At 49.4% G+C, this 15,033-nt stretch overlaps 1 protein-coding gene across 1 annotated transcript in view; it reads right to left on the reverse strand.

Annotated features, from left to right (window-relative positions):
- DERL1 (derlin 1) overlaps window positions 1-15,033 on the reverse strand; it is a 64,238-nt gene that overhangs the window by 45,402 nt on the left and 3,803 nt on the right. Inside the window, exon 2 of the mRNA XM_030218661.1 lies at window positions 13,492-13,603. Within this exon, the coding sequence (XP_030074521.1) occupies window positions 13,492-13,603 (112 nt within the window). The remainder of the gene's footprint in view (window positions 1-13,491; window positions 13,604-15,033) is intronic.

Consider the following 15,033-nt stretch of genomic DNA (forward strand, 5'->3'; position numbering starts at 1 on the left):
CCGAGCGAAAAGTGGTTCTCTGCTGAAAGCGGGCACGCGAAGTGAACCCAGCAGCACGCCCCGGGCGGTACCTTCTAGCTTCACGGAAGCGAGGTCTGTAAGAGGATCGGACCGCCTGACCCTTAGAGGAAGGCTTCGGCCTATCTTCGGGCAAGCGCTGAGGTTTGGAATCCCCCCGGCCTTTAACAATGTTTTCCAGCTCCTCACCAAACAGGAAAAGGCCTTGAAAGGGCAACTTCACCAACCTTTGCTTAGAGGCCATGTCCGCCGCCCAATGTCGTAGCCAAAGAGTGCGGCAAGCCGCCACTGCTACAGCCATTTGTTTAGCCGAAGCTCTGACCATATCATAAAGGGCGTCAGCCAAAAAGGACAAGGCCGACTCCATCCGCGGAGCCACTTCAGATAAGGTCTCCGCTCCATCACGGGGCTGTTCCACTGCCTGCTGTAACCAAGCCAGGCAGGCTCTAGCAGCATAACAACTGCATGCAGATGCCCGAACAGTGAGACCTGCCAAATCAAAGGACCGCTTCAGAGCTGAATCAAGCCTGTGGTCTTGAATATCCTTCAGGGCAACACCTCCTTCAACAGGGAGGGTAGTTCTCTTTGTCACAGCCGTGACCAGGGCATCCACTTTAGGCATTGCAAAGCGAGCCAAATGTTCCTCACTCAGAGGGTATAATTGCCCCATAGCCCTGGCAACCTTCAAAGGTCCCTCGGGGTCAGCCATTGAGCCGAAATAAGCTCTTGGATGGAGTCATGCAAAGGAAAGGCTCGAGCAGGCTTTCTGGTACTAGCCATCCTTGGATTAACAGAGGAGGCTGTGCCACTCCCAGGATCTTCAATCGAGAGGGCTTGTAAGGCATCTGAAATAAGCGCTGGCAGCTCCTCGCGGTGGAAAATCCTCACCACAGACGGATCATCAAGCTCCTGTGGCAATTCTGCACCCGACTCTGGCTCCTCAGCCCAAGAAGTTCTGCCAGAATCCTCATAGCCCGACCACGGGGGGGAAAGGGGGGGGGGGCGCCACACTCAGAAGGGGAATTAGCCTTTCTGCGTTTATCAGGAGGATAAGAAACAGGCAAAGCCAACTCCAAAAGGCCAGGATCCATCGGGGGGGGGGGGGCAGGCAGAGGGTCCGAAGATCCCGGTGGAAGAGCTCTTTTAAGCATATACGCCCTATGCAGCATTAAAACAAAATCAGGGGAGAAAACCGCTCCCTGACCGCCCGGATCCTGCCCAGGGCTATCAGCTCTATTATTAGCCTCACTCAGAGGGCCCCCCCCCCCCCCCCGGATTCAGGGCTCTCCGTCGTAACGGAGGCTGCGCCATGTGGAAAATCCAAAACGGCGTCCGCTGCCAGCTCAGAGCGCAACAGATCGCCGCTCGCCATGCTCAGGCTGGCTCTACTGTCTGTACAGCACAAATTACAGAGCCCCGCTGCTGATTTGCGCTTGCCACATTTAGAACAGCGCTTTACAGTCTCCGCAGCCATCGCCGAAAAACGGTGGTAAAATTAAAAAATGGCGGTTCGCGCCAAAAACGTCCCGATCGCGGGCCCACCCCGGAGGAGTCAGAAAACACTCTTACCTCACTAGACCGAGTATCACAGCTCCGGTCCTGCAGAAGAATCTCAAGAAAAAAAACCTCTTTTCCAAGATCGCTGCGCTAAAGCAGCTCCTTGTGACTCTGGGCAAGTCAATTAACCCTCCATTGCCCGCCGCATTGAGCCTGCCATGAGTGGGAAAGCGTGGGGTACAAATGTAACAAAAATAAATAAAAAAAAATAAAATAAAGCGCGACGCGACTTTAATTACTTTTTTTTTTTTTTTTTAACGCTGTGAGGAAAGCAGAGGCAAAAGAGGTAAATAAACACACTTCGGAGGTTCAGATAAGTGGGAAAGGCAGGGAAAGGCGAACCATTGTGCCTGCATCCACTGAGTGGGAAAGGACAGGGAAAAGCAAGCTAATATGTCCACATCCACGGGGGCATGGGTAAGGCAGGGAAAGGGCTGACCTATGTGCCTTCAAAGTGAAGCTGCTATAGCCTCTAACACCCCAGCTAACAACTGGAAAGCCAGGAGCCACCCCCAGGCAGATTTTTGATGGAGCTCGAAGAAGCTGCAGCCACCCTGCTTGGGGAGATAAAGAATACTGAAGAGGCAGTGGAGCTAGCTGGCCATGAGGCACTGTGAAAAGTTGAGTGCTCTCTATCTCCCCTGCTGGTTGATGGACACAACCCATACGTAATGGCTTCAACTGCTTGATAAGGAATCCTATATAATAATTCTCACCTCCAACAGGATGTGCCTGGGACTATGCCTGCCGGAAGTGGTCTGCTAGGCAGGCAGGCACGCACTGACCTCAGTGACATCAGTGACAGACAATTTGGCAAAGCAAAACAATCTGAGTGCTGGCCATTAGGACACAGGGTTGATAGGAGAGTTTTAAAAGACTGAAGGAAACAAAAGTGTTAAACTGGAGAGGGGGGGGGGGGGGGGGAGGAGTTGTGAATGACTGAAAGACATGCAAATTTGGGACAGGAAAACAATCTCAATGCTGCCCATTAGCACACAGGGTACATAGGAGAGTTTTAAAAGACTGAAGGAACCAAAAGTGTTCAGGGGGGTGGGGGGCAAGTTTTGAATGAATGAATGAAAGAAATGAAAATTTACGAGAGGAACACAATCTGAATGCCGGGCATTTGTACACAGGGTAGATAGGACACTTTTTTTTTTTAAATGAAGAACGTGAAAGTATTACATCTTGGGGGAGGGGTGAGGAGGAAAGCGGTGGGGTATACGGATACTGGGCGTTAGGGCCACGGGGGTACATAGACTTTTGAAAGCCTTAAGGAACCCAAAGTGTGGGAAGGAGGAGGAAAAGGAGGGGAGGGGGCCCTGTCACACACTCTCATTCTCACACACACACTGTCACACACCCGCACATTCACTCTGGCTCTCTCTCTCTCTCAAACATACACACTCCCAGGAAAACCTTGCTAGGGCCCGTTTCATTCGTTCCAGAAATGGGCCTTTTTTACTAGTAGACAATAATTCAGTTGAACCCTCCCCCACCCCCCTAAAAAAAAAAACAAAGAGTGACATGCAGGCCAACGCCAGAAAAACAAAAATATTTTAACCTTCTACTGCTATAAAGATAGCAGATATGAATTTCAAAAACACATGGCTTCCTCCTCAGCTGGGTCTGGAAAACAGCTGTACTAAGTTTTGCTGCGAGAGAGCACACAGAATAGGCGTGCGCAATGACACTGACACCAGATCCCACACAGCCATTGCCCACTATTTGAATTGGGTTGATAAAGAGGTGATCCTGGGAGTCATGTGACAACGCTATGATCAGGAGCGGTTGCTAGCTGCTCTGCTCCTGCCACCTCTTCATAAATCCGGCAATCACAGCACCTCAAAACTCAAAGTCTCTTCCCTAATCATGTCAAAGGACTTTACTGTATAATCGGGGATCCTTTTTGATTGGAGTGTGGTGCAGTGTAGCATCTAAAGTGCAGAGGAAGAAAAAAAAAATCGGCTACCCGAAAACAAGATGGTTGCGCTGGTGAGTCCCGCAAGCTCTGTTGGATCAGCATGGGCGGCAGAGATTGTTGCTGAAGTGACCGGGGCGATGGAGTTGATTTTAGATAAGAGGCTAAGCTCTATAGATTCCAAGCTGGAGCGCTTGCAGAGCAATGTGGAACAATTAAGTGAAGACTTGGCGATGTTCCAGCAGCATACGAGGGACTTGGAGGACCGAGTTGCAAAAGTTGAGGTGGTGCACTCTCGGATGCAAAAGCTGATGGATTCCTACGCTGAGAAACTAGAGGATCTAGAGAATAGATCTAGGAGGAACAATTTGCGTTTTGTGAGTCTGACGCACTGGGGGATAGAGACCTTCGGGATTTCCTAGAAGCTTGGTTGGAGAAGGAGCTGGTGAGTCAGACCTCGGTGGGACCATTGCAGATAGAGCGTGCGCACAGAGTGGGACCTAAACAACCCAGTTCTACTCAGCCTCGTGTGGTTATTTGCCGGTTCCTGAAATTTAATCACAAAGTGGTGATCCTGCAAGCTTTGAGGGGAGGAAAAGAACTTCACTATGATAATCTCTGCTTCCAGGATTACTCTGCATCTGTGGCGACTCAGCGGCTTAGTTTCTCACCTGTTTGTTCGAAGTTGGTTGAATGCAAGATTAAATTACCAATCAACCACAAAGTCCTTCGTTTCAGTGGAAGAAGAAGGTAAAATTATGTATCATACCTGATAATTTTCTTTCCCTTAATCATAGCCGATCAATCTATAGACTGGTGGGTTGTGTCCATCTACCAGCAGGTGGAGATAGAGAGCAATCTTTTGCCTCCCTATATGTGGTCATGTGCTGCCGGAAATTCCCCAGTATGTCGATATCAAAGCTCCATCCGCAGGACTCAGCACTTAGAGAACTACACCCACAAAGGGACACTCTGCCCAGCTCACCACCGCCGAAGCGGGGGAGGGGAAATATTCCAGCGCACCACCGCCGGGGCAGTGGGCGGGAAACCACACCCGCCGAGCGGGGGGAACTGGCTTATCCTGCTACCGCAACCGTGGGAGGAGCTGGCTTACCCTAACACCGCCGAAGCGGGAGGGATACAAAGCTACCCTACAGCTGCACGAAGCGGGAGGGAGCGCCGGCATAATTTAGTTATCAATCCAGCCACTGCCGAAACGGGGGGAGAGGAAGCAGCAGCTCACTGTAACACAAAATCGTCTCAACTCGAAGAGATTTCAATTGGAAGAACTTGAACACGAAGTCCTCATGAACAGGAAATGAAGACTGAACTTGAACCTGAAATATAACCAGAACACAAACAATACAGATATCTGGGAGGGGCTATGGATTGATCGGCTATGATTAAGGGAACGACAATTATCAGGTATGATACATAATTTTACCTTCCCTATCATCAAGCCGATCCATAGACTGGTGGGATGTACCGAAGCAGTACTCACCCAGGGCGGGGCATGGAAATCCCTGAACGCAACACTGAAGCCCCAAACTGGGCCTCGGCCCAAGCAGCCACATCCAAGCGGTAATGTCGTGAGAAGGTATGAGCCGACGACCAAGTAGCCACTCTGCAAATCTCTTCCAAGGAGACAGATCTGGACTCCGCCATCGAGGTTGCTTGTGCTCTAGTAGAGTGTGCCTTCAGCTGAATAGGCGGAATCTTCCCCGCCGCCACATAAGCTGACGCGATCGTCTCCTTGACCCAACATGCCACTGTAGGCTTAGATGCCTGCAGACCCTTATGAGGGCCCGCGAACAGCACAGATGATCCGACTTCCGGAAATTATTGGTCACTTCCAAGTATCTGATGATGACCCGTCTAACATCCAGGTATTTGAGCGCAGGGTACTCCGCTGGGTAATCCTCCCTACGAAAGGAGGGTAGGTAAAGCTGCTGATTCACATGGAATCGAGAAACAATCTTGGGCAGGAAGGAAGGCACTGGGCGAATCGATACTCCTGCCTCAGTGAATCGCAGGAACGGTTCTCTACACGAGAGCGCCTGGAGCTCGGAAACTCTTCTGGCTGATGTGATAGCCACCAGGAAGACTGCTTTCAACGTCAGGTCCTTCAGCGATGCCCTTGGCAAGGGCTCAAAGGGCGGCTTCTGCAAGGTCCGTAGTACCAGATTGAGATTCCACGTAGGCACTATCGAGTGCAGAGGGGGGCACAGGTGATTAACTCCCTTGAGAAAGCGTACCATATCCGGATGTGAAGCCAGGGAAGCCCCCTTCAGACGACCCCTGAAGCAAGCTAGAGCCACCACCTGAACTTTCAGCGAACTGAGCGACAGGCCTTTCTCCAGCCCCTCTTGCAGGAACGCCAACACTGAAGATATTGGAGCAGTGAAGGGCGATATAGAGCCTGCCTCGCACCATGACGCAAAGGTACGCCAAACCCTGGCGTAAGTGGTGGAAGTAGAGCGCTTCCTCGCTCTCAGCATAGTGGCGATAACCTTGTCTGAGAAGCCCTTCTTCCTCAGCCGCTTCCGCTCAAGAGCCAGGCCATAAGACCAAAGGGGGAGGGATCCTCCATCACCAAGGGACCCTGATGTAAGAGGCCCCGCTCCGCTGGCAGCCGCAGAGGGCCGTCCACCGAGAGTCTGATCAAGTCCGCATACCAGCGACGTCTGGGCCAATCCGGACCCACCAGGATCACCCGGCCCGGATGCTTTGCCACCCGGCCCAGCACCCTGCCCATCATGGGCCAGGGCGGGAACACGTAGAGAAGCTCCTGTGCTGGCCACTGCTGGAGAAGAGCATCGACTCCTAGAGATCGAGGGTCCCGTCCTCTGCTGAAAAAACGCGGCAATTGGCCGAGGACGCCATCAGATCCAGGCTCGGCTGGCCCCAGCGATTCGTGATGTCCAAGAACGCCCGAGCAGACAGTTGCCACTCTCCGGGATCCAAGGTATGGCGACTGAGAAGTCCGCCTTGACATTCATGACTCCCGCAATGTGGGCCGCCGATAGCTGTTCCAGATTCGCTTCCGCCCACAGGCATAGCTTCATGGCCTCCTTGGCTAGAGGGGCGCTCCTGGTACCTCCCTGGCGATTGACATAGGCCACAGCCGTGGCACTGTCCGACAGGACCCGTACAGGCCTCAGCACCAGTACCGGGAGAAACTCTAGAAGCGCCAACCGAATGGCTCGGAGTTCCAGGAGGTTGATGGACCATTTCGTCTCTGCAGGAGACCAGAGCCCCTGCGCTGTCCGTCCCAGGCAGTGGGCTCCCCAGCCCGTCAAGCAGGCGTCCGTCGTGACGACAACCCACTCCGGGGTCGTAAGAGGCATTCCTGCGGACAGATTGCCTGGCCTCAGCCACCAGCTCAGCGCCTTCCGCACCGCTGGATCCAAAGGAAGGCGTACGGCGTAATCCTCCGAGACTGGAGTACACCGCCACAGAAGAGAGTGCTGTAGGGGTCTCATATGAGCCCTGGCCCAGGGCACTACCTCCATCGTGGCCGTCATGGAGCCCAACAGCTGCACATAGTCCCAAGCCCGAAGAGTAGAGGAGGCTAGGAACTGGCCCACCTGGGTCCAAAGCTTGACGCTCCGGTTGTCCGGCAGGAACACTCTGCCCACTTGGGTGTCGAATCGAACTCCCAGATACTCCAGGGACTGAGTCGGGCGCAGCTGGCTTTTCTCCCAGTTGATGATCCATCCCAGGGAGCTCAGAAGAGCAATGACCCTTGTCTGTAGCTCTCCCGCACTCCGCATAGGAAGGGGCTCGGATCAGCCAGTCGTCCAGATAGGGATGGACTTGCACTCCCTCCTTGCGGAGGAAGGCCGCGATGACCACCATTACTTTGGAGAAGGTCTGCGGAGCCGTAGCCAACCCGAACGGGAGGGCTCTGAACTGGAAGTGTCGGCCCAGCACTGCAAAGCGCAGAAAGCGCTGATGAGGCGGCCAGATGGGAATATGTAGGTAAGCTTCCTTGATGTCCAGGGAGGCCAGGAATTCTCCCTTTTTCACCGCAGCTATTACGGAGCGGAGGGTCTCCATCCGGAAGTGCTGAACTTTCAAGGCCTGATTGACTCCCTTGAGGTTGAGAATAGGTCGAGCAGATCCTTCTTTCTTTGGTACCACAAAGTAAATGGAGTAGCGCCCCTTGCCAAGCTGATCTACTGGCACCGGGACCACCGCACCCAGGCGGATCAGGTTGCTCAAAGTCTGCTGCACAGCAGCTGCTTTGACTTGAGACTTGCAAGGAGAGTTTACAAACCCATCTCTTAGGGGCCGGCAGAACTCTAGCTTGTAGCCGTCTCTGATGACTTCCAGAACCCAAGCGTCTGAAGTTACCCTGGTCCACTCGCCCAGAAACGAGGACAACCTTCCTCCTATCTGCACTGGGCCATGGGCCAGGTCCCCGTCATTGGGTACGCGACCCTGGGAGTGAACTGGAGGACGAACCTCCGGGACGGCGGTCCCTACAAAAGGAATGCTGCTTGGGGGGGGAAGTTCCGTTTGAAGGAAGCGGAGGCAGAGGAGGCCGACTTGCCCGGGCGATACCGACAGGCTTCCTGGAATCGGCCCTTAGAGGAACCAGGACGGGCACTGCCGGCCCGAGTCCTGACCTCCGGCAACCTCTTGCCCTTGGACGTGCCGAGCTCCGTCATGATCTTGTCCAGCTCGTCCCCAAAGAGCAGCTTGCCTTTAAAAGGCAACTTGGCTAGGCGAGATTTAGAGGCATGGTCAGCAGACCAGTGCTTAAGCCAGAGCCACCGCCACGCAGAGACTGTCTGAGCCATGCCCTTGGCCGAGGCTCTCAAAACATCATACAGCAAGTCTGCCAAGTAGGCTAAACCCGACTCCAGGGTCGGCCATTCCGCCCTCCAGGAAGGGTCCGAGGGGGAAGCCCGCTGCACAACAGTCAGGCACGCCCTAGCCACGTAGGAGCCGCAAACCGAGGCTTGCAAACTCAGAGCGGCCACCTCAAAGGACGACCTTAAGGCCGCCTCCATTCTCCTGTCTTGAGCGTCCTTCAGGGCCGTGCCACCTTCCACCGGCAGCGCCGTTTTCTTAGTCACGGCAGTGATTAAGGAATCTACCGTGGGCCAGACAAAGGCTTCCCGTTCCCCCTCAGCATCCCATTGCGCTGAAATTAAGGTCTGCATGGCTTTATGAACGTGGAAGGTTCTAGGCGGGCACTTCACTCCCAGCATAATGGCGGAGCCAGTAGAGGCTGAGAGAGAGCCTTCCTCCGGAAAGGCAAGCAGGTTGGGCAAATCCTCTGAGCGAAAAAGCCGCACTGCAGAGGGGTCGTCCGCTCCATCCGAACGAGGATCAGTCTCTTCCATCGATTCCGCTAAGGATCTCTGGTAGAACTCAGACACGCTGCCGTCATCCACATCAGAGGAGACCGAGTCCCCCGAGGGTGAAAGATCCACCCGAGGGCGCTTAAGTATAGAAGCCTCATCACCCCAATCAGAGAGGTGGGCCGGGGCAGTGTTCTGCATAAGAAAGGCTTGATGCAGCAGCAAAATGAACTCAGGGGAGAAACCCCCTAGTCTGTGCATTTCTGCAGCCTGTGCCGCGGCCATAGAGGCGTCCAAAATGGCGTCCGGCGCGAAACTCCGAGAAGGAGCCGCGCGGGAAGAAGGGCGTTTTAATTTTGCAGACTTCTTACTGTCGCCCGATTCAAGGGCGACCAAGCTGTTAACGTCTCCCATCTCGAGGGCGGCCCAAGAAGAAGCCGCCCGAGCCGCGTGGCCAGTCACGACTGGGAGGGCGGCCAGCGGGGGATGGGCGCCTAAGGCGGGAAAGGCCGCCGTGCTGGAGGAAAAACTGGTGAACTCTCCTGGCTCCGAAAGGGCGCCCAAAAAGGGCGACTCTACCTTCGATCCCCCCGCTTCCCGCTAGGCGCGCGAACGCATTCCAGGCAGCGTCTTTTCACGCCCTTGCCATCCGAGGCCATAGCCACATGGAGACCGTTCGGGGAACCCCCTGCCCGCTAGTAAAAGGTAAAAATTACCTGCTTCTTGCTCCGAGCAGCGACGACTTGTTCCAGTGAGCAGCTGCAAATGGACGTCCTTTTGAACGTTTCAAAAAAAATTTTTTTTTTTTTTTTTTTAACAGAGCCAGCGGGAGGGGGGAGAAAAGGAGGGACCTGGCACCACCAGGTTTGCACTTGCTCACGAAGAGCCCTCAACCCCAGGTACTCAACAAAACCTAAACAATTAGGCTTGGAGACCTAGCCAGAGCTGCTGCTGTGTGACCACACACCTGCTAAGATAGAGAACATACTGGGGAATTTCCAGCAGCACATGACCACATATAGGGAGGCAAAGGATTGCTCTCAATCTCCACCTGCTGGTAGATGGACATAACCCACCAGTCTATGGATTGATCGGCTTGATGATAGGGAACAGAGCTTTGTGAGTCAGCTGGGCCCAGCGAAGATACGTGGGGAGAAATCGGCGGAGTGATTTCCTGATGGCTCTGCTACTAGATCTACTTGGCAGCAAGCAGCGAGTTGACTACCGAGATTTGGAGGCTTAAGGGAGCAGCTTGTGACTCTCTCTTTATAGTGTTTGAATGCTGAAGCTGTGAATTGTCATCTGCTTTTTCTTTTCTTCTGTTCTCTCCATCTTTGAACTGAATAACTCGCACTTGAGCAGCCTCTTTTGGTATTTTAGTAGTATGAGTTATGAGAGGGGACTGTAGGTTGTGTAATTGTTATTTTGGGAGGGTCTGTGTATCTTGGTGGGGTTACTATTGAAATGAGGTTACCTGGGATAAGGGTTCTTTAAAAGTTTGTTATAAAGGGATTTGTGGGGAGGGGCGTTGGGTGTGGCTCGTTCCATTTTGGAACCAGGTATTGGGAATAGTGGGAGGGGTCTGTGGGTGAGGGATTTACTCAAGGGGGGAAAGGATTTTTGTAGTAGTCTGTGGTTGGGTGAAATGAGGATGACAGTTTTAGGGCTCTTGCTCTAGTGGGCTGGGTATATGAAGGGGAGAGGTCGAGGGCTGGGACAGCCTCTTTCTCGCCTGATTGTGGGTTTTTTGGCAAGGATGCTTTTTACTTGTCTCCCATGATGGTAAAGATAGTTACTTGGAATGTGTGTGTGTGTGTGTGGGGGGGGTCATTAATTCCCCCATAAAGCGTTCAAAAATTCTGCAAAACCTACAGCGTCTTAAAGCAGATATCACATTATTACAGGAAACACACCCGACTCTGAACATGCTAAATTGACAAAGTGGTGGGTAGGAGACTGTGTGGCTGCATCTGCAGTGGAAAAGAAGAGGGAGTGGCTATTCTGTTTAGGAACGGTGTGGTAACTAAAGTAAATAAAATGGTTAAGGATCTTGAGGGGCGTTTTGTTACGTGTAACGCTGTGATAAAACTTCAAGAGGTTGCAGTGGGAAGTATCTATGCCCCTAATCAGTTGGACAAGGCTTTTTATAAGAGGTTGGTGGGACTTTTGGCTAGAGAGGACTCTGTTCCTATGATTCGGGGGGGGGGGGGGGGGGAATTTTAATATGGCATGGGACCTTCAATTGGATAAATCGCGCCCTCCGTCGGGGTCGAAGCCATGGTCTGCCAAGGGGTTGCTGAATTTTTGCTATTATATCTTATAGATGTGTGGCGGGTTGTTACACCCGCTAGACAGAGATTATACACAGTTCGTGTACACGGAGGGATCCTTAAGTCATTAATTGTTGATCTGTGTATAGCTTTTCCTGGTTTTTCCAGTTTGAGGGTAAGGTGTCTCACTTCGTTAATTAATAGTAGTGTAAGAGAGGGAGAGTTTTTATACCACTCGTTTTTCTCATTTATATATATGAGTTTTTGTGTGTGATTTTTTTTTTCTCTCTTTCCCCTCACTGGGACCAATGATAGTACTCTACTCCTGACTAAAATAGTGGATGTTTCAATACTTTTAGAATTTTCCCTATTAGGAGCTTTGAGGTTCCCTGTTGGTTAATTTTGAAAGCAGGGATTTCAGTGGTGTAATCCCATAATTACAAAGAGAGACACCTGCAAAACTTTTGGTTTTCAAACTCCTTTTAATATGTAGAATTTACATTGAACTAGTTTGAATTTCCCTGTTCAAATTTAGAAGATTAGTACTATGCAAAACAGGTTCTTGAAGTATTCTAGCTACATTGAAATGCTTCTCCTTATCAGTCAGAATCTAATAAATGGAATGTGAATAATCAGCCCTACTAAAGACAACATTCAGGTGCCTCTATTAGGCATAGGTATTAGATTTCCTGTTTAACGATACTGTTTTGAGCTGTTTAATTTTTAATGCACAACCCTCTTCTAAAAACTATATTAAATTTTTTTATCCTGATCAAAAAAAAATTAACACTTCTGTTGTCCAGCATTGCTTTCTCTCTCCTGCCTATCCTATTTCACTTTGGCAAAACATAGCAGAGGGATGACCAACATCAGTTGCAAGTAACATGTGGTAATCACTGCCAGAGACCCTGTGAAGAGCCAGATAAATGTTAAAATAAATGCGAGGGGGAGGGAGGTAGCAGCAGAGAAGTGGGTGTCTGTCAGGGGTAACAGGTTGAGCAGCAGAAGGGGAGACACTTGGATATATGTACAGGGGAAGGATGTAGGTACCTGTATGGGGGGGGGGGGGGTGAGGGGAGCAATGTGTTGTGGGAAGTATGTGTATGTATGCAACTTTTCATTATATTCAGAGTTAAAAATAAATTCCAGTCTATGCAGTGAAAATGTACTAGTACCAAGCCATCCAACCCAGAGGTGTGATTAATCATGTGATTAAAGTTTTTAATACCATGATTTTGATTAAAAAATTTTAATTGTTGCCCATCCTTACTAAAAATTAGATGTTGCTGCTTTTATTCTCACATTGATTACCAACAGTGGAATCTTGGGGGCGAGTGTGATCTCTGATGAAATCTGACAAACCACAAGGCTAAGTTTCTTCTCCATGTATTTACCTCATCCAGCATAAAAGCATGATGTACTAGGCTGCCCACCAGCAATGCTACTCTCCAGTGCCCTGTTTAACAAACAAAAATAACACAACTACCTACTTATGTATACCCTATGAACTTAACATGAAACAAATTATTAGTAAACATTAAAAATATTCTTAGGATGACTTGGCTACATAAGCATAGAGACTACTACTAATTTATATAGCACTACTAGATGTACGCAGCATTGTACACATTATTTACAGGTAATTTCTGTGTACCTAGCTGCGTACACTTTGTAGCGCTCTAGAAATGTTAAATAGTAGTAGTAGTAGTACCTAGAGGGCTCACAATCTAATTTTTTGTACCTGGGCAATGGAGGGTTAAGTGACTTGCCCAAGGTCACAGGGAGCTGCAGTGGGAATTGAACCCAGGTTGCCAGGATCAAAGCCCGATGCACTAACCATTAGGCTACTCTGGACACTGGCAAGGGCAGACTTAACCAAGATACTAACAAAATAAGGATCACACAGTAACTGATGGGGGGGGGGGGGGCAATTTTCAAACTGTCCACACTGGGACAAAATCTACAGCTGTGTAACTTTGCTCCAGTTTCCAAAGTTTATGCGGGCCCAAAGTACTCGAAGACATTTACCACAAAAGGGTTTTAGGTGTAGGTACTTTTCCAAATAAAACATGTCAAGGGCTGAAAATGCAATCTGTATGCATTTCCTTCATCAACCTAAAACCACAACCCAGGAATGCCTCCTTTAACTGCAATATTGTTCCACAACATATACACTTTCAGCTACATTGAGGGAAGACAATTTTCAGCCAAGAATTTACATGTGTTAATGGTTTTGAAAATTGCTCTCTAGTTGTATGGGACTGAAAGAGGCGATATGCCCATAGAGATCAGTCCTTAATGCATGCATCTGTTCAGAATCTATTGCGCCTATCTCAATGTAGAACACAAATTTCTTTTTTTTTTCACATTACACTAACAAAATCAAATTTCTGTTCACTCTCTAGCAACATACCTGTTTCTAGTCGAGATGAATATTGATATAAGAAATATAAATTCACCATATAAAGAAATCCCGTTCCAGGGAGCAGCGGGAAATAAAAGGTAGCAGTTATTGGCCTCCAGATCTGTTCAAATGACAAAAATACATATCACATTTATGTTGCAAAAATATCCATGCTTAAGAATGAACTTAACATTGAAGAATATTCTTTGCATCAGTCCAAAGTTTTACGATAAAAATGAGGTATTTCAATTTTACCGTATGAACAAGATCATCTAACCAGTGAATTTCACCACTTTTTTCCAGTTTGGGGCCACTGTGGCAAAAAAAAAAAAATGTCTCAAGATGAAAGTGAAGATTGTCGTTGGCAAAGTGAATGGCACACTAGACATGTGGAGATTCCCTCTCTAATGACACAGCTGGCCCTACTCCTGGGAGAATTCTGTGCAACTGCACAGAACAGACTGCAGAGAATTCTGTTCGAATACCATTTCCAGCACCAGTATCCCACCCAAATCTTGCTTTTAATATACCTGAAAAACATTGGGTTAATGTGGGATATAAATGTAAAAACAAATTTTGAAAAAAATCCTTCATTCTCCACATTTAAGACACTGCCTATCCAACCTGGATGGTGATGGCACAAGGAAAGCAAGTTTGGTCCAGTGAAGATTAAATCAAAATAACATGTTTCTTAGCTGAGCTGTAGTATTACCATAGTGAAAATGCGACCCATACTATGCCTCTGTGGTTATGTTCCACTAACAAGTTAAATGTTTAACTGGCTTTCTAAACTTACATATCCTTGTATCATATTAGATCGTCACAGACATTGAGACAAGGGATTCGCCTCGTGTTAGTACTGCTACATTTCTCAGCAGCTTTTGACACAGTGGATCATGCTAGCACAACTGACAGAAACAGGTATCAATGGAACAGTACTTGCATGGTTCAGATCCTATCAGGCAGGCAACAATCCATAATGTTTGGAAGCAACTCATCGCCACTAACCTGTGGGGTACAAGGATCAACACTGTCACCTATTCTGTTCAATACCTATCTCAAGCCACTACTTGACCTAATTCGGCCAACGGACACTCAGTTCTACATCTACGCGGATGATGTGCAGCTACTCATACCCATTGAACTTGACTTACCAACAGCCTTGAATAAACTGATTACCTGTCTTAACATCAATTCAAGAATGGGTTAAACACAACAAACTTTGCCTGAACCCAAGTAAAACTGAACTTCTCTAGGTCCCTAACAAGTGGATACATACCAGATATCAACATCTCTTTTGGGAAGTACGAACTCCCCCTCAAATCACAAGTCATGAACCTTGGAATACAGTTAGATTCAACACTTACCTCTGATTCCCCAAAATCCAAGCAACCTTCAAAAGCTGCTTCTGCTATTTACAACAGCTACGCTGCCTCTCTCCTTACATCGAGAAGATAAAATCTTATCCCAGTTGTGCATGCCATAACATCAAGACTGGATTACTGTAATGCACTCTACAACTGACTACAAAGGGCATGTACCAGCTCCAAT

This window comes from Microcaecilia unicolor, chromosome 1, assembly GCF_901765095.1.
Source record: "Microcaecilia unicolor chromosome 1, aMicUni1.1, whole genome shotgun sequence".
In the NCBI taxonomy this organism is placed as follows: domain Eukaryota; kingdom Metazoa; phylum Chordata; class Amphibia; order Gymnophiona; family Siphonopidae; genus Microcaecilia; species Microcaecilia unicolor.